This window comes from Hevea brasiliensis, chromosome 16 (genome assembly GCF_030052815.1).
Source record: "Hevea brasiliensis isolate MT/VB/25A 57/8 chromosome 16, ASM3005281v1, whole genome shotgun sequence".
Lineage (NCBI taxonomy): Eukaryota > Viridiplantae > Streptophyta > Magnoliopsida > Malpighiales > Euphorbiaceae > Hevea > Hevea brasiliensis.
Genome location: NC_079508.1, coordinates 4,045,860 through 4,073,806, shown reverse-complemented (window position 1 = coordinate 4,073,806; position 27,947 = coordinate 4,045,860). Strand labels below are relative to the sequence as shown.

Below are 27,947 nucleotides of genomic sequence, written 5' to 3'. Positions count from 1 at the left end.
TTATAAAATTTGAAAGAGTTGTTCCTATTTGGAAAAAGGTTAAGGACTCGTGTGACTATTGACCTAATGAGCAAAATATCTTTTCATTTTAAAATAAATGTAATGATTAATACGTTTTAAATTGTTTTTAACAAATTTCTTAATTTTTAAAATTTTTGTTAAATAAACACATCATACAAAATACAAATGTCTGTGACATTAGCCTTGCATTACAAAGGAAAACAGTTTCTAAAATCCATCATCTTCTAATCAGATATCTGCAAGCATAATCAATTATACCCCTGCAAATACATGAAAGTGAAATTGAAAAATCATAAGCAATTATCAGCCGAACCAAAAACCACATCTGAACAATAACTGGCCAATTGAAGCACAGTTCCATTTAGTAATAAAACCAGAACGCGTTCCAAAAGGTTTACCTTTAAGAGTTGTTATGGGATGACAGCCCTAGACTCAACAGAGTTCAAGTCTGACAATTTCTTGATGCTGCACAAGACGAAAGAATGTAAATCATAGACACAAAAGAAAATAACTTTTAACATTCAAAAATGAAAAAAAGGTAAGAAAGACGTAGCATAGTCCAAATGTCGAGAAATTATTCCATGCAACAGTTGTATACAATGGATAGATGTATTGATTACGATGATTATGACGAGATCCACTGGTATCCACCATAATCGATAGTTATAATAAAACCATTATACTTACGACGATTGTATTCTAAAATTTCTCCCATAAATGACATCTAGATTTAAAAGGCTTGAACATTCTTCCTTCCACATAAGCCAATGAAACTAATTCTACCTTCTAAAAGGAAATGTTGCATTTTCTTTACCCTGAATCCCTGCTGGATTCATTTGGGCAATTAAGATACTTGAATAGTTAAGATGTTTCCCGTAACGGACACATACATTTCTATCCAAAGAGCCCCAAGTACGTTCATCTTTATATTTTTCTTATGTCTTTATGGCACTTAATTCTTAGAAGTCACGTGAAAGTTTAAAAGGAAATATGGTACATCCACCTGTACAAAACATCTCCTGTAGGTGCAAGCTTCGTACAAATCCAATCTGGAACCAGCTTTTCAAGAATCTCAATCTGCTCTTCGACTTGCTCTGCAAAAGAAGACGATGAATTAATCTATCAATGATCTTATGAGAAAGAATAAATTTCACTTACTGGATTAAAATAGTCCAGAGCCAAGACATACTTCTTTCATCAAAATCAAAACTGTTCATGATAATTTTATGCACAAGTTCCTCCTTTGTGATTGGACAATAGTTCACAGACTGGAATATGTGATGAATCAAAGAAACCAGGCCAGGCAAGTAAATAGAATTCTGCTGATGCAATAAATCTGGTTGATTCATTTCATGTTCCTCAGCAGCACATCCTAGTCCCTCCTCTTCCTATAAAAGCAAACCAAGACTTTCAGTATAAGATAACAAAATTACAAAAACTTTGAGTCACTAGAATTGCTCCAAAGACAAAACACAAAACAGCAACGCATACATAGGAAAAATCCATCAAATGCATTTGCTTGCATTGCTAGTGTCACAGAATACAAAGGAGTGCAAATTACAACAAAGTGATAGTATATTACGGCAATTGTTGAAAAGCATCAAGCAAAACTTAAACCCAAATAATATTACTAAGTTTCCCTATATGTTTTTTTCATTTGCTCAAAAATAGGGGTGCAACAGAGTTTCCCAATATGCTTACTAGGGAAAACTCAATTGAGTCTCAATTCCAAACTAGTTGGAGGAGGCTTCATGAATCCTTTTCCTCCATTCAGGTACTTGTTACATATTGGCAGAAGAAATATAAGAATAGGATGTGATTAGACATTCTAGAAGATTGTGAAGTTAGAAATTGAAGTTAGAAATTGTGGCATTCTGATAATTTGTTGGGGGAAAAGGGAGGAATTTTCAAACACCTTTATTTTGCATCGTGGATTCCAGTGTGTCTGCAAATTCGTTAGCTGCTGCAACTGTTGATTCTATTGAAGATGAGACGCTGCAGCAATTGATTCAGAAGTATAAGGGCATCTTTGCAGAACCTGAAGGGATGCCTCCATTCAGAAGTCATAACCATGCTATTCTGATGCAGACACATGCTCAACCAATCAATATTAGGCCCTACAGGTATCCTCACTACCAGAAGGCTGAAAGAGAGAAGTTAATTGCTGATATGCTGAAATCTTCAATAATTCAGCCTAGTCCCAATGAAAGGATGGGACGTGGAGGTTTTGCATTGATTATAGAAGGTTGAATGATCAAACAGTTAAAGATAAGTTCCCTATTCCAATTATTGAGGATTTATTAGATAAACTGGATGGGGCTAGAGTGTTTTTTAAGATAGATCAAGGGCTGGGCATCACCAAATTAGGATGTTACCTGAAGACATTCCTAAGACAGCCTTTAAAACACATCATGGGCATTTAGAGTTCAGAGTGATGCCTTTTAGGCTCATTAATGCTTCTGCAACATTCCAAGCTTTAATGAACCACATCTTCCAACCATTCTTGAGGAAGTCTGTACTAGTATTTTTTGGTGACATATAGTGTATAGTAAGAAAATAGAGGACCATTTGCAGCATTTGGAGGAAGTCTTTAAAGTGCTGCAGGCTCAACAATTATTTGCCAAGCAATCTAAGTGTTTCTTTGGCCAAGCTGACAGAAGGTGGCTACAATGCTTGATTGGCCTGTGCCTACTTTGGTTAAAGAACTTAGAAGTTTCCTAGGCTTAACAGGACATTATAGGAAATTTATTAGGCACTATGGCATTATCTGCAGGCCTCTAAATGATTTATTGAAAAAGGATCCTTTCATTGGAATGAAGTAGCCCAAACTGCATTTGATACTTTGAGAAGAATGATGAGTGATGACTGAAGCACCAGTCCTTGCCCTCCTGATTTTTCTAAGCCATTCATTGTAGAAACTGATGCAAGCAATTGGGAAATGAGTTCTGTTCTACAGCAGCAAGGGCATCCAATTGCCTATATTTCTAAGGCATTTGGTCCTAGAAGTCTCAGTTTATGAGAGCGAAATTACTGGCTATTACATTTGCAGTCAGTAAATGGAGATATTATGTTGAGCAGGGGCAGTTCTTCATTAAGACTAATCATGAGAGCATTAAATACTTTTTAGAGCAGAGGTTGCATAATAATTTTCAGCAGAAGGGTATCCCAAAGTTATTGGGGCAGGATTACAAAATTTCGTATAGAAAGGGTACTGAAAATAAGGTAGCAGATGCTTTGTCCAAAAGGTGTGTTGGTGTGGGCCCTCATTCTTATTCTATGTATTCAATAGTGATTCCTACTTGGATGCAAAAGTTGGTTGCTAGTTATGAAAATGATGGCAAAGCCTTTCAATTAATCAAGGAGTTGTTGTTAGATAAGGATGCAGTTGCCGGTCATCAAGTGAAGAATGGCATTTTATATTATAAAGATAGAATGTATATGGGACTTACTAACAATTTGAGGCAGGTGTTATTGGCATCTTATCAATTCAACAGTAGGGGGTCATTCAGGCGTCAATGCTACTTATTTGAAATTAAAGAAAATTTTCTTTTAGTCTGGCATGGTTCGTGATGTAATGTAGTGGCAATAATTGTGACACTTGTGCAAGAAGCAAGGGAGAGTATTGTTGCAAGGGAGAGTATTGTGCTTATCCAGGTTTATTGCCACATCTGTCAATTCCTTCTCAAGCCTGGCAGCAGGTGTCTATGGATTTTATTGAGGCTTTACCTAAGTCTAAGGGGAAAGACACTATTCTTGCAGTTGTTTGCAGATTACCAAGTTTGGCCATTTTATTCCACTAGCACATCTAAAGTTTTCATTGATCACATTTTCAAGTTGCATGGAGCTCCTCAAGTTATTGTTTCTAATAGGGATAAGTTGTTTACTAGCTTATTTTGGCAGGAATTGTTTAGAAGTTTAGGAGTTAAACTTAATTTTAGTTCTGCCTATCATCCTCAGTCTGATGGGCAGACCAAAAGAGTTAATCAATGTGTGGAGAATTATTTGAGGCGGATGGTTCATTTGAGGACTACTACTTGGAGCTCTTGGTTACCTATGGCAGAATAGTGGTCATCTTATCACAGTGCTATTCAAATTGGCTCCATTTGAAGCTCTGTATGGGTATGCTCCACCTTTGTTCCATGACAACTTTGCTGTTGATTCATCAATGGGGGCTGTAGGGAGGTTGTTACAAGAAAGGTAGTACCGTAATAATCTTTTAAAGGGGAATTTGCAAGTTGCCCAGCAGAGGATGAAGCAGCAGGCTAACAAAAGGAGGACTGAGAGGTAGTTTGTTGTTGGGAATTGGGTGTATTTGAAGTTTCAGCCTTATAGGCAGACTTTTAGCAGCTGTTAGACAAGCCCTTAAACTTTCTGTTAAGTTTTATGGGCCATTCATAATTATTGCCAAGATTGGGAAAGTTGCTTATCAGTTGGAATTGCCTCCAACAGCCTCTATTCATCCTGTTTTTTCATGTCTCCATGCTGATGAGGACATCATAGTGGATCTAGAGGCACCTCAATTCAAGGGAGCCATAACAAGATCAAGGGCTAAGGCAATCCAAGCCATGGTGTTAGAGCATTCGGCCATGGAGGTCCCAATTCAAGGGGAAAGCTTGATCATCATGCAAGTTCACCTCCAAGAAGCTTCAAGAGCATCTGAGGGCATTGGAAACCATTTTGGAGATTGCCAAGTGGGTTACCACATGGCAGCCACATAGGCACTGACATGGCGGATGAAGGGTGATGTGGCAGCCACATGGGATGATGATTTGGCAAGGAGAGGCAATTGGGCAGATGCTTACCAACCACTTTCAGCACATACTTTACCCATTTGGCAAGAGAGGGGTGGAGGAAGACATTATCCAAATTTTGGGCAAATAAAGGAAAAGCACTTCAACCATTTCTGGGCAAACCACCTGATGGAGAATTAATGTGATTGACTTCAGAATACAGAATTTCCTTTTGTGGATTATTAATTTGAACATTTAAGGCATATAACTAAGTATTAACCAGACCATGCATAGACCATTAGGCTTTGTTGTGCTTTGGCTGAATGGGGTATTTATCCCCCATCTTCTTTCTTTGTTCCAGATTTAGAATTCAGGTTTTAGAGAGAACAAGAACACCATTGCTGGTGCTTGTAGGCTTTGGCCAAACTCATTTTGGTGAGGTATTTTATGTTCTTTGCTAAGTTCCACCAAGAACTTAGATTAATTGCAAGCTGGTCACTTGTAATTTCTTAGGCTTATACTTGAGAAACTCCAGCACAAGTTGCTTTTGTGTTTCAAGTGCCATTAATCTGTTTGGTTGAGTAATATATTTAAGTTTTCTTTTCGTCAAATTAGTGTTGTGATGTATTTAGTGAGGTTTATGAGTGTTTGAGTTGTTGTGGAACAAATCTTGGTTGCTAGAAAAGATCCTACATGCTGATCGAAAATCACAGCCATTTCTTCTCCATTCGGTCAGGTCCATATCAAGTGGTATCAGAGCTTTTGGCTTCCTCAACCAAGTAAGTTGACTAATTTAAGTGTCTTCTTCTTCATTTCTGGTGTTTCCTTTGAGTTGGTGCTAGAAAGGGTGAAGCTTTCTTGAAGGCAGAACCAGAACCAACTTGTCCTTGAGTTTTGTTGAAGTTCTTTTGCTAAAACTCTATTCTTGTGTCTTTGTATTGTTTTTGTGAGTTAGTGCCTACCATTTTCCTTGTTGTTGCTTAGTTCTTTGTTGTCCTAACAAAAACTCAAGAACCAAAATTTCAGTTTTGAGCTGATAGTGGTTGAAATATTATCCTTTGGTTCTTAGTGTTTTTAAGTGTCTAAAATACATTTGTCACATTTTTGCTTGTTGTTTGTTGAGTACTCCTTCTGCCATAGCTGATTCTTAACTTATTTGCCTCTTTAGTGTTAAAACTGAATTTGTATGTTGTTGGTGGAAAAGATGTTGCTGAAACTTGGAAGTGAGAACTTGTGACAAACTTTGCTTTTGGAAAACTTTGATCTTGAGAAATTTGTGGACTCATTTTTGGTACAAGAGCTGAATTTGTGAATTTGAACAAAATACCTTTGTCATTTTCTGCCTTGGCATCAAAAGCACAAAAGAAAGTGAAACACCTGAATTAGGAGCACTAAACAACTCCTGATTGCAAAATTAGTGTTATAAATACAAAAGTATTAAAAAAAAAAAAAAAAAAAAAACTATTCAGAATCAAAGCCAAATTGACCTAGTACATATTTGGAGATTTGAAAATTGTTGGACTTAGCATTTTAGGACCATTGAAGGCCTGATATGCAATTGGAATTCGAATTGGCATTAAGGACAATTTTTAACAGAGCCTAGGGTTTGTTGAGTGTGTCTAATTTGCATCTAATTCCAATTTGGAGTCTAGCTATTTCTTAATTCCTTTGTCACCTTACAATTTCTTCAATCCGTCTTGTTCCATAAATTGTCACTTGAGTATAGCTTAAGAAAATTCGAGTTCAAAAGTGGAATTTGGTTCAAGAACAATTGAGTGGTAAAAGGCAAGAGTGTGAGAGATCAAAAAAAAAAAAAAAAAAGAAAGGGGTAAAAGCCTAATTTTGAGTGCCTAAACACTTGAGATGGTGAGTCATTTACTACTAACCAGATTTGATTTGCAGGAATCAAAATGTCAAATAATCAGAACCAAGAAGAGACTAGTAGAAATAGGAAAGTTGCTAATGACATAGAGATTCAAACCAAAGTTGAGGGAAATAGGAGTGAAACCATATATAAGAGGGCTGTAGCTCAAAGATTTGACAGAATTGCACAAGTGTTGAATGCTTTGCAATATTCAATAGAAGGGCTTAGGGCTGAAGTTAGAAGGGGAAGTGTGGATAGTGACAGAAATAAAAGGGGCAATGAGGGAGGTGTAGAAAGGTTAAATTTGGGTGGAAATGGGAGAGGTAGGAGAGGAAATGAGAGAGAAGAATCTTATGAACCAGATTGGCAATATGATCCAGATGAGGAGGAATGGAATGAATTTGAGCATCATGACCGAACCTACCAACAAGAAAGTAGAGGATATAAGCCACTTAGGGGGAGAGGCATGAGAGCAAGAAGAGGAGGAGGAAGAATGCAAAGGGATGATGAGTGAAAGGCTAGGTCGAACGCTTACCAAAGGGGAAGAACTGACCATGAGAGACAAGATAGCAATGTGGGGAGCATAAAAATGAAGATTCCAGCCTTCTATTGCAAAAATGATCCTGATGTTTACCTAGAATGGGAGAGGCAAGTGGACTTGATCTTTGATTGCCATAACTACACAGAAGAAAAGAAGGTGAAATTAGCCGCTGTGGAGTTTAAGGACTATGCCATTGTGTGATGGGATCAAGTACAAGCTAGAAGAAGAAGGAATGGTGGTAGACCTATTCGGGCTTGGGAAGAAATGAAAGATATGTTGAGAGACAGATTTGTACCACCTCATTACATTAGGGAGCTACACCAAAGGCTCCAAAGATTGACCCAAGATTCGAAGAGTGTGGAAAACTACCACAAGACTATGGAGATTACCATGATTAGGGCCAACATAGAGGATGATGCAGAAGCTACAATGGCAAGATTTCATAGTCGTTTAAATGCTAAAATTGCCAATATTGTGGAGTTACACCACTATGCAGATTTGAATAAGTTGGTGCAAATGGCTATGAAAGTTGAAAAACAATTGAAGAAGAAAAATTTGGCTGCCACCAAGGGAGTATGGAAGCCGAATAGTGAAACCAAGCCAAAGGTGGAGAAAGCCACTCCTAGCTACTCCAAGGAGTGGAAGGGAAAAGAAAAGAGTGAGGGAGACAAGAAGAACACCATTTCTATTGCTTCAAATGCACCCCAAAGGAGTAGGGATGTTAAGTGTTTCAAGTGTTTGGGGAGTGGGCACTATGCTTCTCAATGTCCAAACAAGAGAGTGATGATAATGACAAAAAATGGGGAGATAGAGAGTGAAGAAGAGAGGGAAGAAATGCAAGAAAATGAGAGTGATAGAGATGGAAAGTACGAGGCTGAGGGGTGTGAGGCTAGTGCATTGGTGACCATGCGCATCTTACCTACCCAAGCTAAGGTAGAGGAAAATGAAGACCTGATGCAAAGGGAAAATATTTTTCACACTAGGTGCAAGGGTGGGGACAAGCATTGCAGTGTGATTGTTGATAGTGAGAGCTGTTGTAATGTGGCAAGTGAGCTAATGGTGGAAAAATTGGGGCTGCCCACATTCAAGCACCCCAAACCATATGGATTGCAATGGCTGAATAATTGTGCAAAGGTGAAGGTGACAAAACAAGGGGTCATGCCATTTTCTATTAGGAAATATCAGGATGAGGCGTATTGTGATGTAATCCCAATGCAAGCCACTCACTTGTTACTTGAGAGACCATGGCTGTTTGATATGGATGCAACACATGAAGGCCAAAGCAACAAAATCACTTTTGTTAAGGATGGCCGAAAGATCACCTTGTTACCATTGACCCTATCTCAAATTCATCAAGATCAAATCAACATCTAGAGGTCACTAAATGAAGCAAAAGAGGGGGTGAGTGAAAAACAAAGAGAGGCCGAACCTAACGGAGAGAAAAAGAAGAGTGAAAATGAGAGAAAAAGTGAGAAGAAAGATTCCAAGAAGGAGGGAAAAGATTCGGGGCAAAAGGAGAGCAAAGAGAGAAAATTAAACTTGTATGCAAGGGGGAGAGAAGTAAGAGAAAGATTGTACTTAGGGAGACCTTTATTTTTATTGATATATCATGAGAATTTACTAACCTTGGCTGAACTTGAGCCTTCTCTTCCTAGTGCTGTTGTTTCTCTTTTGCAGGAGTATGAAGATGTGTTGCCTGATGAGATACCACCTGGTCTACCACCAATTAGGGGAATTGAACATCAAATTGATTTCATCCCGGGTGCCACCATTCCAAATAGACTAGCATACAGGAGCAACCCCGAGGAGACCAAGGAATTGCAAAGGCAAGTAGAGAAACTCTTGGCAAAAGGACATGTGAGCGAAAGTATGAGCCCATGTTTTGTTCTCGTATTATTGGTGCCAAAGAAAGAAGGGACATACCGGATGCGTGTGGACTATCGTGCAATCAACAAAATAATGCCATTTGAGCTTACTAATGCCCCTAGCACCTTTATGAGATTAATGAATCATGTTTTAAGAGCTTTCATAGGCAAATTTGTGGTTGTTTGCTTTGATGATATTCTTGCATATGGTAAGAGCATGGATGAGCATTTGCATCATTTGAAATCTGTTTTTAATGTGACAAGAAAAATTGTATGCAAATGTTAAAAAGTGTTCTTTTTGTTTAGAAAAATTTGTTTTCTTAGGTTATGTTGTCAGTGCTAAAGGAGTAGAGGTTGATGAAGAGAAAATTAAAGTCATTCAAGAATGGCCTACTATGAGGAGAGTTTGTACAAGATGTGAAACTTGCAAGAAGGCCAAATCTAGGGTGATGCCGAATGGCCTTTATACACCCCTACCCGTGCCTAAGGCACCATGGATTGATATTTATATGGATTTTGTTTTGGGACTGCCTAGGTCACAAAGGGGTCATGATTCAATTTTTGTGGTAGTGGATAGGTCTTCTAAAATGGCTCATTTCATACCATGTAAGAAATGTGATGATGCTTCCTATGTAGCTAATCTGTTCTTTAGGGAAGTAGTGCGTTTGCATGGCATTCCTAGGACCATAGCTAGTGATAGGGATGTAAAATTCTTGAGTCAGTTTTGAAAGGTGTTATGGGGGAAATTGGGGACCAAGTTGTTGTTCTCTACCACTTGCCATCCTCAGACAGATGGCCAAACTGAAGTGGTAAATAGAACCTTGTCTATACTACTTAGAGCTATGATTAAGCAAAAGTTAAAATCATAGGAAGATTGCATACCATTCATTGAGTTTGCATATAATAGGGTAGTGCATTCTTCTAGTGGTTTTTCTCCATTTGAGCTAGTATATGCTTTTAACCCTCTCACACCTTTGGATTTGTTGCCCTTGCCATTGAATGAGATTGCTAGTGTAGATGGAGCTAAGAAAGCTGAATTGGTCAAGAAGCTCCATGAGCAAGCTAAAAGCAAGATTGAAGCCCAAAATGCCAAGTATGCCTCAAGAGCTAACAAGGGCCAAAAGGCAATTTCTTTTGAAAAGGGGGATCTTGTGTGGGTGCACTTGAGAAAAGAGAGGTTTCCTAACCATAGGAAATCCAAATTGCAACCAAAGAGTGATGGACCCTTTAGAGTGGAAGAAAAGAATAGAGACAATGCCTACAATATTGACCTTCAAGGTAAGTATGGTACCATAAGTAATACTTTTAATGTTTCTGATTTATCTCCTTTCCATAATGCAGGTTCAAATTCAAGAACAAATTCTCTTCAAGAAGGAGGGGATGATGAGGACATCATAGTGGATCTAGAGGCACCTCAATTCAAGGGAGCCATTACAAGATCAAGGGCTAAGGCAATCCAAGCCATGGTGTTGGAGCATTCAGCCATGGGGGTCCCAATTCAAGGGGAAAGCTTGATCATTATGCAAGTTTACCTCCAAGAAGCTTCAAGAGCATCTAAGGGCATTGGAAACCATTTTGGAGATTGCCAAGTGGGTTGCCACATGGCAGCCACATAGGTGCTGAAATGGCGAACAAAGGGTGATGTGGCAGCCACATGGGATGGTGATTTGGCAAGGGGAGGCAATTGGGTAGATGCTTACCAACCACTTCCAACACATACTTTACTCATTTGGCAAGAAAGGAGTGGAGGAAGACATTATCCAAATTTTGGGCAAATAAAGGAAAAGCACTTTAACCATTTTTGGGCAAACCACCTGATGGAGAATTAATGTGATTGACTTTAGAATACAACTTCCTTTTGTGGATTATTAATTTGAACACTTAAGGCATGTAACTAAGTATTAACCAGACCATGCATAGACCATTAGGCTTTGTTGTGCTTTGGCTGAATGGGTATTTATAACCCCATCTTCTTCTTTCTTTGTTCCAGACTTAGAATTCAAGTTTTAGAGAGAACAAGAACACCGTTGTTGGTGCTTGTAGGCTTTGGCCAAACTCATTTTGGTGAGGTATTTTATGTTCTTTGCTAAGTTCCACCAAGAACTTAGATTAATTGCAAGCTGGTCACTTGTAATTTCTTAGGCTTATACTTGAGAAACTCCAGCACAAGTTGCTTTTGTGTTTCAAGTGCCATTGACTCTTGTAATCTGTTTGGTTGAGTAACATATTCAAGTTTTCTTTTCGTCAAATTAGTGTTGTGGTGTATTTAGTGAGGTTTATGAGTGTTTGAGTTGTTGTGGAACAAATCTTAGTTACTGGAAAAGATCCTACATGCTGATCAAAAATCCCAGCCATTTCTTCTCCATTCGGTCAGGTCCATATCACATGCTTAAGAAGACAGTTGGGGATGGGGTGGTGGTTGCTACTGATTTACCTAAAATGCAAGATGACCAGATTAAAGTAGCTCCTGAGCAGGTGTTGTAGACCAGAACTATTGCCAGAGGAGATCAGCAGGTGGAACAAGGGCTTAGTAAATGGCTTAACTTGTCAACAAAAGATACAACTCGGGAGGATAGAAGCTTTATTGAAGGGCAGTTTCCTGAAGTTCCACTTTCTTGGGAACAAGAAAGTGCTAAAGAAAGGGGTAGCCAGGAATTGGTGGGAAAATGTAGATAAGGGCCATAAGGCTTTAGTGAGCTAATTGAATCTGTCAGTTAGCTAGAGTCAGCTGAGGCAGTTATGGAATAGTTATTGCTATACCTTTCTTATATTCATTCCAAGATTTACAAGAAATACTATATCTCTTCTCTCAATCTTCTATTCTACTTCTCTTCTTTCTCTACTCTATTATATTTCTTTATTCTGTTCTGTTAGGGTTTCCTTAACCCTAACAGTATGTTTTATAAGGAGAAAACATTAGCTTATTGCAGCATTAAATATTTTCTGCACTGCTACAATCCACGTTACTACTTCAACTCAGCATAAATCTCAATTTTTTTCTTACTTTAACTAATCCCATAATACAGGCACCTTTTTTACATGTAAGACAGAAAAGGCTTATATAGAAGTAAAACAAGTTGAAAATCAGCCAACAGAGGACCATTTTGGAGGTTCAACCACATAAGGTTTACCGACTTCCAGAACAATGGCACAAGTAGGGATGTGTTGAAATAGGAGAGATACCTCTTGAAGTTTTGCAGAAGAAACATTCAGAATCTGAGAGACGTTTTCTGGTAAAACTTCACAGTACTCTGACTCATCACCTTCAAAGAATGAAAAGTCTAAGGACCTCTTTGCAGCCTTACAAGATGATGTCTGCTTTTTGCTGGCTATGCCCTTATGGTTATCATCACTATTTGGCGTTACCCTCTTTGGAGTTGACTGTGCAGGCGTTTCCACCATTAAATTATCAGCAGATGAGGCAAGCTTGCAGAGGGGGCTTGCACAAGCATTGCCATTAACACAGAATTGAGGATTGCTTGCTTGAATATGCATAGGTTGTATGGAGGTATATTTGGAATTTGTGCCAGGAGACTCTTTTAATTTCTCATATTTGGTGTCCAGATTGGTCCCACTATCAAATTTGGAACTCAGATCAGGAAATTCTCTAGTTTTCACAATTTCAGTATCTTGATTCTTCAAATTATAAGGTGCCACATATGACAAAGGAACTGCAGAAGCTAATAGTTGGGTCTTCTCTTTGTCGTTAACAACCTTCTCAGAGAAGTGCCTGATGAAAGATGTATGCATATGGGATGATTTTGACAGCAGTTCATTCTCAATGGCAATCTGTAGGTCTTCTGTTGAAGAATTTGCAAGCAATTTCTCTGGAGCAGCAGTTTCACCAATTTGGCTAAGAGGCTTTGGAAATATTACCTCTGGAATGTTACTGATCTTGCCCCCAGAAGCAGTCTCTTTGCTTTGCTCAAATGGATCTGGCAACATAGCCTCTGGAATGTCACAAGCCTGCAAAAAAAACCAAATAAATAAAGCGTGTCTTCGGTTCTTCAAAACTTAGATAACGTCAACTGCAATGATGCTAAATATATATTTATATATATTGAACCAAACAAATCAAGTCAAGAAGCAGAAAGCTAAGCCTGAACTGAAAAAGACTTGCATGAGAGAGGAGAATTTTAAGGTCCAGTCAGTCATACCGTTCAATTTAGTGTCACCCTCCAACCATGAATAAAATAGATGGCTGGCATCCCCGTTGATGATTACAATCAGCACTTGTACAAGTGCATTTCCATATCTTCAATGCTGTATAAATATAGCATTGTTCTTCAAAGAACATGTCCCAAGACAACAAACTTTACTCTTATAATACAGTATGTTGTAGACTGAATCAAAGCAGTTGTAATTTTGTAATTGGTGCATTGCAAACATATAAATTGCAATCTTAAATTCCTATTCGTCCAACAAATTCATCGCTCATCAACAATCAACGATATACGTTTTCTAATTGTAATGGCATTGATTGTGTTATGGAAAGTCAATCACTATATTATTTCTCTGTATATTCTGTATTCTGTATTCCTATTTAGGATTTCTTATTTATGATTTTTTCCTAATTAGTAGAATACAATTATAGGAATCAATTGTATATATATACCCATGTACAGATTAATTAATATCAATGAGAATCATCTCTTTCTACATGGTATCAGAGCAGGTCATCAATCTAGGGTGACCATTTGTTCTCACTAACCCAGCTCAGGAGAGACCTTAGCCGCCGACCGGCCGTTTCAACCCCATCATTCCACCACTGTGTGCTGTTACGTGATCCAGTATACCATTAAAGGACTTCTGAGGTTTGGTTCTCATATCCTATTTCGGTATTTACTTGATTTGTTATTTTGGGTTATTTTGCTGCTATAAGCACTTTGGATTAGCGTTTCGGTTAGTTTTCTTTGTCTCAACAAATGGCAGACAATAAGAATGTTATTTCTGATGTGATTCCGGTGATGACTAAGATCACGGAACACAAACTTAATGGTTCGAATTACCTGGAGTGGAGTAAGACTGTTAGGGTCTATTTGCGTAGCATTGATAAGGATGATCACCTTACTAAAGATCCACCCACTGACGATACACGACAAACTTGGCTAAGGGAGGATGCTCGGTTGTTTTTGCAGCTTCGAAACTCAATTCATAGTGAGGTAATTAGTTTAATTAATCACTGTGAATTTGTTAAGGAATTGATGGATTACTTAGATTTTCTCAGATTCGGTAAAGGGAATATCTCCCGTATTTATGATGTTTGTAAGGCAGTCTACCGTGCTGAGAAAGATGATAAGTCTCTCACGGATTTTTTTTTGGTTTTTAAACGGATATATGAGGAACTTAATGTATTGTTGCCTTTTAGTCACGATGTAAAAGTTCAACAGCCCAACGGAGCAACTAGTCATTATGAGTTTTCTTGTGCCTTCCTTTAGAGTATGAGATCGCTAAATCTCGATTCTCTCGATTCGAGATTTCCTCTTTGCATGAAACGTTCACACGAGTCCTTCGTACAGAGAGTACTCAATCTTCACAGCCTGCCAGTAGCGCTCTTATTAGCCGTAATCCAAATGGACAACAGGGTAATAGAAGAGGAAGTAAATGAGGAATTACAGGCAACAGAAGTAATCAGCGTAATGGAGAGGCTAGTTCTAATCAGGACTCAAAAGGAGTCATTTGTTATTATTGCCATGAGCCTGGCCATACAAAATATAATTGTCCGCAACTTCAGAGGAAAAATCGATCACAGATGGCAAATATGGCGCAGAGAATTCTACAAGATCCTCCTCTCGAGAAAACTATTTTAGTATCTGCAGAGGATTTTGCACAATTTTCCCAAAGTCGTGCATCTCTAAAGCCTACCGCCTCCTCACATCGCGATCACGAGTCAGTAAATCCACTACATGCCTTGTGTCTTCTTCATCCAAATGGGTTATTGATTCTGGTGCTACAGATCACATGACAGGTAATTCTAGTCTTCTATCTGCTTTTCAGTCTAATCTCACTTTCTCTACTGTTACTTTAGCTGATGGTTCTACTTCTTGTGTCATGGGTTCTGGAACTGCGAATCCGACTTTGTCAATTTCTTTGTCTTCTGTTTTGTGTCTACCAAAATTCTCTTTTAATCTACTTTCTGTTAGTAAACTTACTCGTACCTTAAATTGTTCTGTTTCCTTTTTTCCTGACCAGTGTTTATTTCAGAATCTTACGATGAAGCAGATTATTGGTAGAGGACGCGAGTCAGGTGGTCTCTACATTCTGGAAAATCATGTACCGCGGTCGCTTGTTTGCTCCAGTACCTTAACACCTCTTGAAGCTCATTGTAGATTGGGTCATCCTTCTTTATCTACCATGAAGAAGCTGTGTCCTCAATTTCAGTCTTTATCAGTACTAGAATGTGAGTCGTGTCAGTTTGCAAAACATCATTGTTTGCCTTCTGTGTCTAGAGTCAATAAACGGACTTCATCCCTTTTTGAGTTAGTTCATTCTGATGTTTGGGGTCCTTGTTCTATTACATCTAAAACTGGATTTCGTTATTTTGTTACTTTTGTTGATGATTACTCTCGTGTTACCTGGTTATATTTAATGAAGAATCGCTCGAGTTGTTTTCTATCTTTTGTGCCTTTTGTAATGAAATCAAAACTCAATTTAATATTTCATGCATATTAAGAAGTGATAATGCCAAAGAATATTTTTCAAAGACAATTTCATCTTATATGATACAAAATGGCATTCTTCATCGCCTTCTGTGCCGATACCCCATCCAAAAATGGCGTGGCCGAAAGAAAAAATCGTCATCTTCTTGAGGTAACTCGTGCTCTTCTTTTTCAGATGAAAGTACCTAAACACTTTTGGGCTGATGCAGTTTCTACGGCATGTTTTTTTGATCAATCGTATGCCGTCTTCTGTCCTTAATGGGGATATTCCTTATACTACTTTGTTTCCTACAAAATCTTTATTCCCTATTGAACCCCGTATTTTTGGTTGTACCTGTTTTGTGCGTGATGTTCATCCACAGGTTACTAAATTGGATCCAAAATCTCTCAAATGTGTCTTCCTTGGGTACTCCTACCCAAAAAGGGTATCGTTGTTTCTCTCCTACTCTTAATCGTTATCTTGTTTCTGCAGATGTCACATTTTTTGAGTCCACTCCATTTTTTCCTCCATCATCTATGTATGAGAGTCAGGGGGAGGAGGATGATCTCTTAATATATACTGTCCAACCAATGTATAGTCCTCTCCCACAGCCTGTTCCTTCTGTCTCTAGACCTACTCGACCTCCCGTTGTTCATGTTTATTCCAGGAGATTGGAGATTCCTGACTTAGATCCTCCACCAGCTACTTCGTTGGGCGATCCTGTACCTCATACTGATCATAATTCTGATCTAGACTTACCCATTGCTCTTCGTAAAGGTAAACGTTCATGTACTTACCCTATCTCTTCTTTTGTTTCTTATAATCAATTGTCTTCTTGTTCTCGGTGTTTTATTACTTCTTTAGACTCTGTTCCTATCCCTAATACTGTTAATGAGGCACTGTCTCATCCTGGCTGGTGTGATGCTATGAAAGAGGAAATGGAGAGTTTAGATGCTAATGGTACATGGGAACTATTGCCTTTGCCCACTGATAAGAAAGCTATTGGATGCAAATGGGTATTTACAGTAAAAGTAAATCCTAATGGTTCTGTGGCTAGGTTAAAAGCACGCCTTGTAGCAAAAGGATATGCTCAGACATATGGGGTTGATTACTCTGATACTTTTTCTCCTGTAGCTAAACTTACTTCTATTCGCTTGTTTATCTCTTTAGCAGCTACATATGATTGGCCCCTGCATCAATTGGATATCAAGAATGCTTTCCTTCATGGTGATCTTTAGGAGGAGGTGTATATGGAGCAACCACCTGGGTTTGTTGCTCAGGGGGAGTTGGGTAAAGTTTGTAGGCTTCGGAAGTCTCTTTATGGCTTGAAACAAAGTCCTATTGAATGGTTTGGGAGATTCAAAGAAGCAAGACAGAATTTGGTATGCAAAAGAGTAAGTGTGATCACTCAGTATTTTATAGGCAATCTGAGGCTGGCATAATTCTCTTGGTAGTCTATGTGGATGACATTGTCATCACTGGGAGTGATTCTGCAGGTATTTCATCTCTTAAAACCTTCCTCCAAACTCGCCTGGACCAAAGACTTGGGATTGTTAAAGTATTTCTTGGGTATCGAAGTTATAAGAAGTAAGAAGGGTATTTTCTTGTCTCAAAGAAAATATGTCCACGATCTATTGAAAGAGACAGGAAAATTAGCTGATAAAACTTTTAGAGCAACAATGACTCCAACTTAACAACTCTTAGCAGGGGATAGTGAGTTGTGTGAAGATCCAGAGAGATCCAGGAGATTCGTAGGAAAATTGAACTACCTTACGGTCACTCGTCCCGACATTGCTTATGCCGTTAGTGTGGTAAGTCGGTTTATGTCTTCCCCAACCGTTGCTCATTGGGAAGCCTTGGAACAAATCTTGTGTTATCCAAGAAGGCGCCCAGAAGAGGTTTGCTATATGGCAATCATGGGCATTTGAATGTTGAATGTTTTTCGATGCCGACTGGCCGATCTAAGGTTGACAGCAGTCAACCATCGGATATTGCGTTTTTATTGGAGGAAATTTGGTGTCTTGGAGAAGCAAGAAGCAGAGTGTAGTTTCTCGATCTAGTGCTGAATCCGAATACAGAGCCATGGCACAATCAGTATGTGAGGTAATGTGGATACTTCAATTACTAGATGAGACAGGTTTTAAGACCTCACTCACTGCGAAATTGTGGTGTGATAATCAAGCTGCTCTTCATATTGCTTCTAATCCGGTGTTTCATGAGCGGACCAAACATATTGAGATTGATTGTCACTTTATTCGTGAAAAGATTCAACAACAGATCATCTCAACAGGACACATCAAAACTGGAGAGCAGTTAGGAGATATTTTCACAAAAGCTCTGAATGGAGCTAGGATTGACTACATTTGTAACAAGTTGGGCATGATTAACATCTATGCTCCAACTTGAGGGGGAGTGTTATGGAAAGTCAATCACTATGTTATGGAAAGTCAATCACTATATTATTTCTCTGTATATTCTGTATTCTGCATTCCTATTTAGGATTTCTTATTTATGATTTTTTTCTAATTAGTAGAACACAATTATAGGAATCAATTGTATATATATACCCATGTACAGATTAATTGATATCAATGAGAAGCATCTCTTTCTACAGATTGAAAATGTCTTATATGAGGCTTTAAAACAAAAAGTCAATAAGAAAAGAAAACCTGATATAGGGACAAAGCAATACCTCAGGATGTGCAGTAAAGTAATTAATAAGTCTAGAAGCAAATAGTTGGTGCAGAGCAATATAATCAGATAGTTCATGGTGACCCTCTACCACATTAAATAGCAACGTAATTCTCATATCTGGCTTCATAAATAGAGTTTTCTTGTCATACACAAGAATTTTATCGATTTGCACGGCTTCACAAAGTAAATATTTTAGCTGTGCAAGATGCCCAAAGGAGAACTTCCTGGAAAAGATAAAAAAAAAATTTCAGAAAAATATTTAGTCATCAAGAAACTCCAAACAAAATTTCAAACTTTTGATATACATTCACATCTATGATGCAATAGTTGTTGGTTATAAAAGTGTGCATGTGAGGTCAAAGACCATGAGAGTTTTATCTCTGTATCAAGTGGATTCAGGTGATTGACCTTATCAGCATCCTTCATGATAAAAATTTTCAAGAATCCCCTAACATACTTTTCCACTCAGAATACCAGTCAAAACCAAGTTAGTTAACCTATGTATCAGGTCGATACAAGTGGTTGACCTTATTTGCATGTTAAATCATCTTTCAAGGATGACCTAACATATTTTCCTGGAAAGGGACAGAATAGATAGTTCTTTCAGCTCAAGAACATAGGTTGTTGACCTTATTTGCATGCTTAACCAAGAAAAGTCATCTCAAGGCTGACACAACGTATTCCTGATTTGCGAAATTTGCAACTTTTGTTTGACAAGCAAAGATGAAATATCAGTAAGTTGAGATGATATCATTTTCAGTTATCATTAACATAGAATACCTAGAAAAGATTTGCATAAATATCATATATCATTTCCAGGAAAAACTAAAAAAAAGGTGAGGTTGATAGCTGAATTTGGAAGGTACCTCTTGAGCTCTGGTCTGGAGCAGTTGCCAATGGCCCCATTTACTTTCAATTTTTTAAATTAAACCCTTAAACCATAGAGAATCATGTAATAGGCCCTTCTATACAACATTGTTCGCAAAATTGAAAAAAACTAAAACCACATATATTCGCATAATCACTCAGTAAAAAGAAATCAGCTTAAAAAAATCTCTCGTCTCCCTTCTATGGTTTTCGATGTGGATAGAACGATGTATATACGCTTAGAAATTTAATTATAAAACGTGACAGCAAAGGTGCTCACTTTATAAGTGCTCCAAAATTTAGAGGATATCCATCTTGTATTAAGAGGGTGGCTTTGGTATAATGGTAAAGTTACTCTATTTGTGACTAGAGGTCACAGTTAGAGTTACGAAAATAGCCTCTCTGTAAAGCAAGGGTACCCTCCCCAGAACCTACAAGTGTGGGATACTTTATGCACCGAGTCACCCTTTTATCCATTTTGTATTATTGATATGTTGAGTAAAAAAATAAAATTTTTATTAGGCCTCATTTGGTTCAACATAACTTATTTCTTGGAAAGTGAACTTCCCAGGAAGTACAATTACTTTGAAGTTATTTCCTAGGAAGTATAGTTTGAATCTATTTGGTTGGTATGTTGAATTCTCTTATGAGAGTTGCGGAGATAAGAATGTTAAGGTGGATAAGTGGTCATACTATACTAGATAAAGTCTGTAATGAAAGTATTAGAGAAAAGATAGGAGTGGTGCCAATTGAGGATAAGTTGAGAGAAGGGAGATTGAAGTGGTTTGGTCATGTGAAGCGTCGACATACAGAGGCTCCAGTTAAACAAATAGAGCACATTGGGTTAGAAGATAAAAAGAAAAGAAGGGGTAGACCTAAACTGACTTGGAGGATAGTAGTACAACATGACCTAGAAGCATTACATATTACCGAGGATTTAACCCAAAATCGTTTAGAGTGGAGAAAGAGAATCCATATAGCCAACCACAATAATTTTTTGGATAAAAACTTGGTTGAGTTGAGTTAAGTTGTTGAATTCTCAGAAAGTAAAACTATGTTAATGTGAAGTGACAATAGAAATGACAATAGAAATGACACAAATACCCTTACTCCAAATTAAGTATAATATTTGAAATATTTTATTAATAAAATTCCAATAAATATATAATCAATTCAATAACGCATATTTTATATTGTCCAACACTTACCTCGCATAATAATCAACATAAAATTTTTTAGACATAATAATCAACAAAATATTATCATATCTTTTTCAACACCAAGAAAAAAATTAGAATAATCAATAAGAAATATTAACAGAAGTGATAAATGAAATTAAAAATAAATAAAAAATAAAAAAAAAAAGAAAGCTTACTTATGTGGTAGTGGAACCACTGAAATAACAGAGCATCAATGAACCAAGAAAGAGAATAGGAATAGTAGGAGCAAGGGTAAAGCAGAAAAGTGAATGGTTTTTTTTCTCAGGAACTATATTTCCACTGGTTTAGGTCAGTAATTCAATTGTTGTATAGTCAAGGAAGTTAAATCCTTGACTTCCCTAGAATTCAATAGATATTGCCAACCAAACAAGTGGCATTTTGATACTTCCCATGAACTCTAAATTCCTTAGTTAAATTAAACCCAACCAAACAAAGCCTTAGTGTTATCAGCTTTCTATGAAGTTGAGCTTAGTGCAATGGTACTGAGCACCAAAAGTTTGCTCCATTATGACCTGGAGATTATGGATTCAAAGCACAGAAGTAGCTTCATAATGTAAGGGGAGGACTTCATATATCTACCTCCTAAATCCCGTCAACTGTTAAGAATATTTTTCTCTTTATGGTCTCTCTAATGATCTCAATTCCAATGTAAGGCTATGATTAATTTATTCCACAATTGGGATTTGGTCTTACTAAAGTCTATGAAAAGGCTTATAACCCTATTATCCTACTAAGTGAACATGAATTAGGATTACAACTTGACAATTTGGTTGGGAAATCATGTGCATTTAATTCCTTTTTCTCTCATCACCATTTTCACTCTATGTTTTTAATTTTCACAATAAACTGATGTAATCTATTAATGTCAATATGTAAGTCTATAAAGCCCTAATTGCTCTCCCACTTCTTATTTCACAGCAGGACACCATAATCTTTCAATTCCATACTTCCTTGCGCTACCATACACATACATAATTTGCATTCAAATTATATGAATAAAAATAGAAATGGCTCCATCCCTCCCCAACCAATAAATCATAATTTGAATATGAACGACTCCTAAGAGCATTTTATATAGGAAAACCAAAGTAAAATTATTTGAGAGTAAAAAAAAGGCTCCTTAACCATGTGCTCCAACTGTTCACAAGCTCAATAATTCATCTCCCAAACTAAACTCTAAAACTGGTAATATAGTTATAACGTCATCCAACCACTCCGACCTTTCCTGCCATACTCCCCAGGTTGCTGCATATGCATCACTATTATACCATCTAAGAATAAATACCTAATGAGAAAAAGTATTGACTAAGTTTCTCCAGCTAGTTAACAATGAAGCACAAAAATGATTCAAACTTAAGTCTACATCACTCGCATGCACCATGGAGAAGACTTCTTTCTCCGCATCAATTTTTCCAAAATCAAAAGAAGCTAAGTGAAAAGATTTAGAGATGTACGATGGGTGCATCCAATAGGGCTTGTCCCTAAATATGAGTAGGACCATAGAGTAGAAAATACACAACCAAATTTAGTAGGACAAATATGTAAACTTAGCAGGATCAAGAAAGCAATCGTTAATTATTGCATGTGAGCATGAAAGGACATGAATATTTGCTCTTTGTGTCACACAAGACATCAACAATTCTTTGAATGGCATACATTGTCGCATATATTCAGCATTTAAGTTTAACATATAACAGGTAGATGGCATATCAATTCTGATGGGATGCCAGCAAATTGGAGATGGCTCCTTTAAAGCACAAAAGATCAAAAAAAGCATCAGCATCACAATCGAAGGATACAAACTTTATCAAATAGAATGAAATAAATCAAGGCAAAGTCCCAACTACCTTCTAGTCAACATTTCAACCTGAGCACGAATATTTTGAAAAGTAGGTGACTTTTTACGCAGACCAAGCAATCTTAGTGAACAACTCATGCCATCGAAGAGTTCTACCATGGTCTTGTGTCTGAAAGACAGAGATCCCCAATATCTGAATCAACAAGAGTACTTTATAATTTTAAGCAAATGCATTGAAAAAGATGCGCACCTTCGTAGAATTTCAGCTTCTCCCTCTTTAGATTTGGTATTCAAAGGCTGATTGGTTTTCATTGGAGTCTGAGATGCAAACTTAGTTTCCAAATTCTGTTTTCCAACAATTCCAGTTGTTTGAGGGGAAGCATGAAGCACAGTTGTTTTCTCAACTCCATGAAGAACCTTTTCATGCTCACAGTCCAACTCATTTTGTTTACATCCATCACATTCACTCTGATCCATGCTCTTAACAGTAATAATAAGGAAAAACTTGTTTAACACAGATTTTGAATCTGCAAATAATAAAATCCTATGCAAAACGTAATAGGTACCATCTATGACATTAAAATGAGAATGAGAAAACAATAACGCTGCTACAAAAACAAACAAATGGGTTAATACATATTATCATTTTGTTTTGCACTGCATTATCTCTCCATTCTATGGATGAGTGAAAACCCAAGAAAAAGAAAATCATGAATTCCAGTGCTTTGTTTGCCGCCAAAAAAAATCCTCCAAATATGAAAGATAATAAACACCGCAAAGATTAAGCTCTCAGCAGAAAATGCTAAAACCCTAGATACAAATTTTACATGCCTTCATCAATACACTGCTTCAGAGAGAAAGAGAGAGAATGTTACCTCCGAATGTTGGAATTGGGAAGTTGAAAACTTGTACAGCTTTCAGAGAGTCGAGAGTAGAGACCAAACTCACACAATGACAGGGAATGAGAGTAACGCCGGAGGGAAAACAGAAGCCTTCAAAAATACACAGATCAAAAGTACTTTGGTGGGATCGTGGAAAGACAAAATTGCCCTTCTTTTCTGTTTTTGTAATATGGCACTAAATTCAAATTAAACTCAAAAGTTTTAAACATCCTTTTTAAAAAATTAGTGAAATTATTATGTTGTACATATAGTTCATCAATATTAATGACTCGTTTCTTTTATTTTATCAGCTAGGGTGAATTATTTTGAGATTCCATTTGCACCAACATAATGAATTTTATTATTAATTATTTTAAATTTAAGATTAATTAAATTATTTTTTTAAATTCTTCTTATTTTGTTAATTAAACACGTGATTAATAAATAAATATCAAGAGAAGCAAGAGAGAAGTTAGCAAGGTAGTAGATAAATAACTGCCAATAGTAATAGAACGTGTAAATAGTCTCCAAATTCTTCTAAAGATACCTACAGAAGAAGTATAAACATTAGATAAGTAGCAACATTTATAGCCCCAATAACTCAATTCAGCAACACAAATCACACTCCAACAGTCTTTTATCTTTACTTTATCCGTCTCTAATTATCCAATTGTCACATATAAATTCTAAAGGCTTGCATTTATTTTTCTCAAAACTTAGTATTTACTGTTCAATCAATCAATTCAATCTTTTTAATTCAATTATCTATGAGATTGATGAAACTGTTTAATTCGTGTAATCAGAGCGCAAATTAGGTGATATACTCTATATCTGACACATCTGCAAACCGTAAGTTGTGAGATAGTCGAGATTGTTTCTTAAAGTAAATAATTTTTTGCACGCCTAGTAGGACAAAAGTCTTATTTCATCATTCAATATTATTGCTTTTGATTTTGTAAGCAACACCATGCCTTCGAAAACTAGAAGTGTGCTTGGTAAGGAAACCACCGAGTCCCAGGACACGGAAGAGAGTCCTATAGTAGTTGGCCTAAATCTTTAAGTTCCTCTCATAGTGGAACAATTTGAGAATGGACCAACTACTCATGGATAAGAAGTGCAAAATATAAATGTATTAGAAAATGTACATACCTTGACTAACGCTCCAAACCTGGAGTAAGGTGGTTCAATTTCTGTTATTGTTAATGAAAGAAACCTTGTAACAACCATCGCCAATGTCTTGAAGAAAAGCATGGATATAGCTTTCGATAAAATTGATGCAAATATGGAGAAGATTGTTTTACTGATTTAGTCCATGGTTGAAAATTTTAATTTGTTTGTTCTTTTACTTATGGCCAAGTCTCTAGGCCAAAGGAATCTGACACGGTATCCAAAGGCACTAGGGAGCCCAAGAGGCAGGTTCAATCATGAACTCCCTACAACAGTACTGATGGAAATCATGCTAGTAGTGAAGAAAGATAACCACCCAAAGAATAGGTGATTAGCTAACCAAGAACACCAGCTCAATTCAGCCGCCTTAGTAATAAAACTGTAGTTCCCACCCAAGTTCCCAATAACACTAACTGATCACTCACCCTTGTGTTTATGATACAGAGGCAGTTGCAGGTCCTTAAGCGGTACCAGCTACTCAGCAAGTGCAGATGCTGCAAGTGACTTTGACTCCTTTGGCATAAGGGGCAACAACTTTAGAGGAGTTACAATGTTTGTTGTGCAAGTACCTCTCTACCATAGGTATTAGCACTACAGTCCAGGTACTTGTCATTTTAGCTACACCCCAGCTGACGTTACAACCTTGTTTGTCAGTTGTAATTTCAAACATGTCATTGTCATGTGCTGGACAATATTTTGATTTAATTACAAATATGCCATTGTTTCTTTGGTAAAAGAATTTTTTTTTTTTTTTACCAAATGTGCCACCAAGCATGTGGCTCTTAAAATGGCTTGAACTTGCTAATAATTTAAGATTACCACCTGTCTTATGTTGCATAATACTCTTTTCACAATTATAAATATTGCCACTATTTATAGTTGTTTTGGGTTTTGTTTAAATTTCCGATGGTACCATTGTTAAAATTATTTTATTGAAAATTACAAAAATGCAATGCTCCATTAAATCTTTGGTCCTATTTGTTGTAATGTTATTTTAATAAATTGTATTAAAATCACAAGATTACCATATTTTCTTGTTTTTTCTTGGTTGTAAAGTAACACCTCACTCTGGCAACTATACAAATTGTCACCACAAATGCATGCTCTTGGATTTATTTGAAAATCAAATTTTCCATCAAGACTTCCAAGTAACCATTGTCCATGGTTTTTCCTTTGGGCCTCTTAATAATGCTACAAATTTTAATTTATATTAAAATTAAATAAATTGTTTGATTTCAAAACAAATAAAATTGTATATAGCTTTATTGGAGATTTAGATCATTTTGTTTGATTCAGAATTAAATTTAGAAATTAATTTCTAAATTTAATTTGAGATAATTGTCCATATTGAATTGGATTAAATTATTTAGTTCATATAAGTTTCTATGATAAATTGTAGGAATCTAAATTTATCTTAGAATTAATAAATTAAATGTGTTAATATTGCTCTTGATCTTATATTTGAAGTTTATTTATCATGCTCCAAGCTTTAGCCTTTAAGTAAATTTATTTCAATGCAAATATAACACAAGTCCCCTTTGGATATGAAGGCCTTTATTATTGGTCAAAGTCAATATGTAGATTCTATCAAATGTGTAATACACATTTGACATGTAATAATATTTGTTAAAAAATCTTGGATAAATTTATAACATGCATCATATGAATTATCTTTACAAATATGTTTGTATAAGAATTATTTTGCAGATATCAAAAGTAAACATGTTTAAAATAAAAGGGGAAAGGTCTCCAGTCAAAGGTAAAAAAACCTCCAAGTAAAGGCTTTTAAGCCATGAAAGCTAAGGACATACCAAGAGCCCGAGCTTCCTGCTTAATCATAGGCTTGTAACTTCAACTCCTGCCTCATCACAAGGCCTTAATGAGGCATTTAAAGACCTAAATAAGGCAGTAAAAACTGACAAAACGTAGTGACACCTGAATAAGGCACCAAAGACCTCAATAAGGCAATGAAGACCTGAATAAGGCACCAAAGACCTTAGTGAGACACTAAAGACCTGAATAAGATAGTAAAACCTAACAAAAGGTAGAGAGACATGAATAAAGCACCAAAGACCTCAGTGAGGCACTAAGGACCCAAAAAAGGCAGTAAGACCTGATAAGGCAATGAAACCTGAATAAAGAACCAAAGACTTTCACGAGAAACTAATACCTGAAAAAGGCATTAAGACTTGAAAAAGGCAACAAGATCTGAAAAAGGCACTAAGACCTAAAAAGGGACTCTAAGACCTAAAATGGCACTTTATGACCTGAAAAAGGTACTCAGGCAATCCACATAAGACTTATAAAAGCACTCAGGTAGCCTTTGCCTATATAATAACTTAAAAGGGCACCCTAAGGTGATATTCGCCTACATAAGACTTAAAAAAAGCACATTAAGGAGATTTTTGCCCATAAGACCAGAAAGAGGCACTAAGGTGATTTTCGCCCAGTTAGGCCTATAAGAGGCACTTAGGTGATCTTCTCCCACCTAAGCCCATAAAAGGCACGCTAGGTAATCTGTGTCCAAAAAAGCCCTAAAGAGGCTAACTCAAAGTAATAGTTCACCTAGATGACAGGCTTTAGTAGCTGATCTAAAGGCAATAGTCCACCACTTGAAAATTATTAAGGCTATAATCTTTAACTTGCAATTTATCAAGGTGCTAGTCTACACTCTGAAAATTTTAAGGCAATGGCCAAAGTTTTAATATTTAAATGAACCTAAAGATTTGTACTTATTGGGGGGGGGGGGGGAGGGGGTGGGAGAGACTAATGATATAGCTCCCATATATATATATGTGTGTGTGTGTGTGTGTGCACACACACACACACACACACACACACACACACACACACACACATATATATATACACACACACTTATCTAGTGATTCGAGTTTTTGGATAACCCACAGGTCTAATTGTCTTTAATGGTTCAAGTTTGTTCAAATCGGTTCAACTACACACACACACACACACACACACTTATCTAGTGATTCGAGTTTTTGGATAGCCCACAGGTCTAATTGTCTTTAATGGTTCAAGTTTGTTCAAATCGGTTCAACTAGTATAAGACTCATCCAACAAAAGGGAAAAATCTCAATCAAATATAGCAATTTCTATCTTAGTAGGATTGTCAAAGATAACGATGCCTATAATTATACAATATATCCTTACAATTATATTAGCTAATAATTACTTAGTTAACTTCATATAACCAACCTTGGTTTACATCCTATATAAAGGGATCAGATCATCTATGAATGTATAGTCCTTTCTCCCTAATCAATTTGATAGGCTATTCTCTCATATCACCTCTAACTTGAGTGTCGGAGGATTCTTACTGGGAACTATCACAGTTTTGCATGTCTATACCCGTAAGGAATTTTCATGGATCATAATAGTTATAATATTTAAAGATCATTTTGTAAAATATATGAATTATTTTGTAATTAATAAAAATTTTTAAGGACCCTAAAGTAAATAATCCATATTTTTAATAATTATAATTTAAAATTAAAATTTTTTAATTAATATTACCATTATTTTAAAAATATGGGGACTAAGTTATTATTTATTAAAATGTCAATAACTAAATTGCCTGATTTTAAAACTACAAGGGTTAAGTTATAGGTTTCAAAACTTTAGGGACTAAATTATAAA

The 27,947-nt window shown here is 36.7% G+C and overlaps 1 protein-coding gene across 1 annotated transcript; it reads right to left on the bottom strand.

Moving 5' to 3' along the window:
- Positions 1–100: 100 nt before the first annotated feature.
- On the bottom strand, positions 101–24,347 carry LOC110666884 (CDT1-like protein a, chloroplastic). The gene is made up of 10 exons (XM_058137813.1): positions 24,270–24,347; positions 23,115–23,316; positions 22,490–22,766; positions 22,289–22,408; positions 18,353–18,578; positions 12,205–12,987; positions 1,211–1,409; positions 1,025–1,115; positions 420–486; positions 101–281 (listed from the first exon to the last, which is right to left on the bottom strand). The coding sequence occupies exons 1-9, from the start codon at positions 24,345–24,347 to the stop codon at positions 432–434; spliced, it is 2,031 nt and encodes a 676-aa protein (XP_057993796.1). The 3' UTR covers positions 101–281; positions 420–431.
- Between the last annotated feature and the right edge of the window lie 3,600 nt (positions 24,348–27,947).

Coding starts and splice junctions, on each gene's coding strand:
- LOC110666884 (XM_058137813.1), bottom strand. CDS start 24,347: ATGGTTGTTACAAGGTTTCTTTCATTAACAATAACAGAAATTGAACCA. Junction 22,409..22,489: donor GAAGCTGAAATTCTACGAAG/GTGCGCATCTTT, acceptor TCTGTCTTTCAG/ACACAAGACCATGGTAGAAC. Junction 487..1,024: donor ACAGGAGATGTTTTGTACAG/GTGGATGTACCA, acceptor CGTCTTGTGCAG/CATCAAGAAATTGTCAGACT.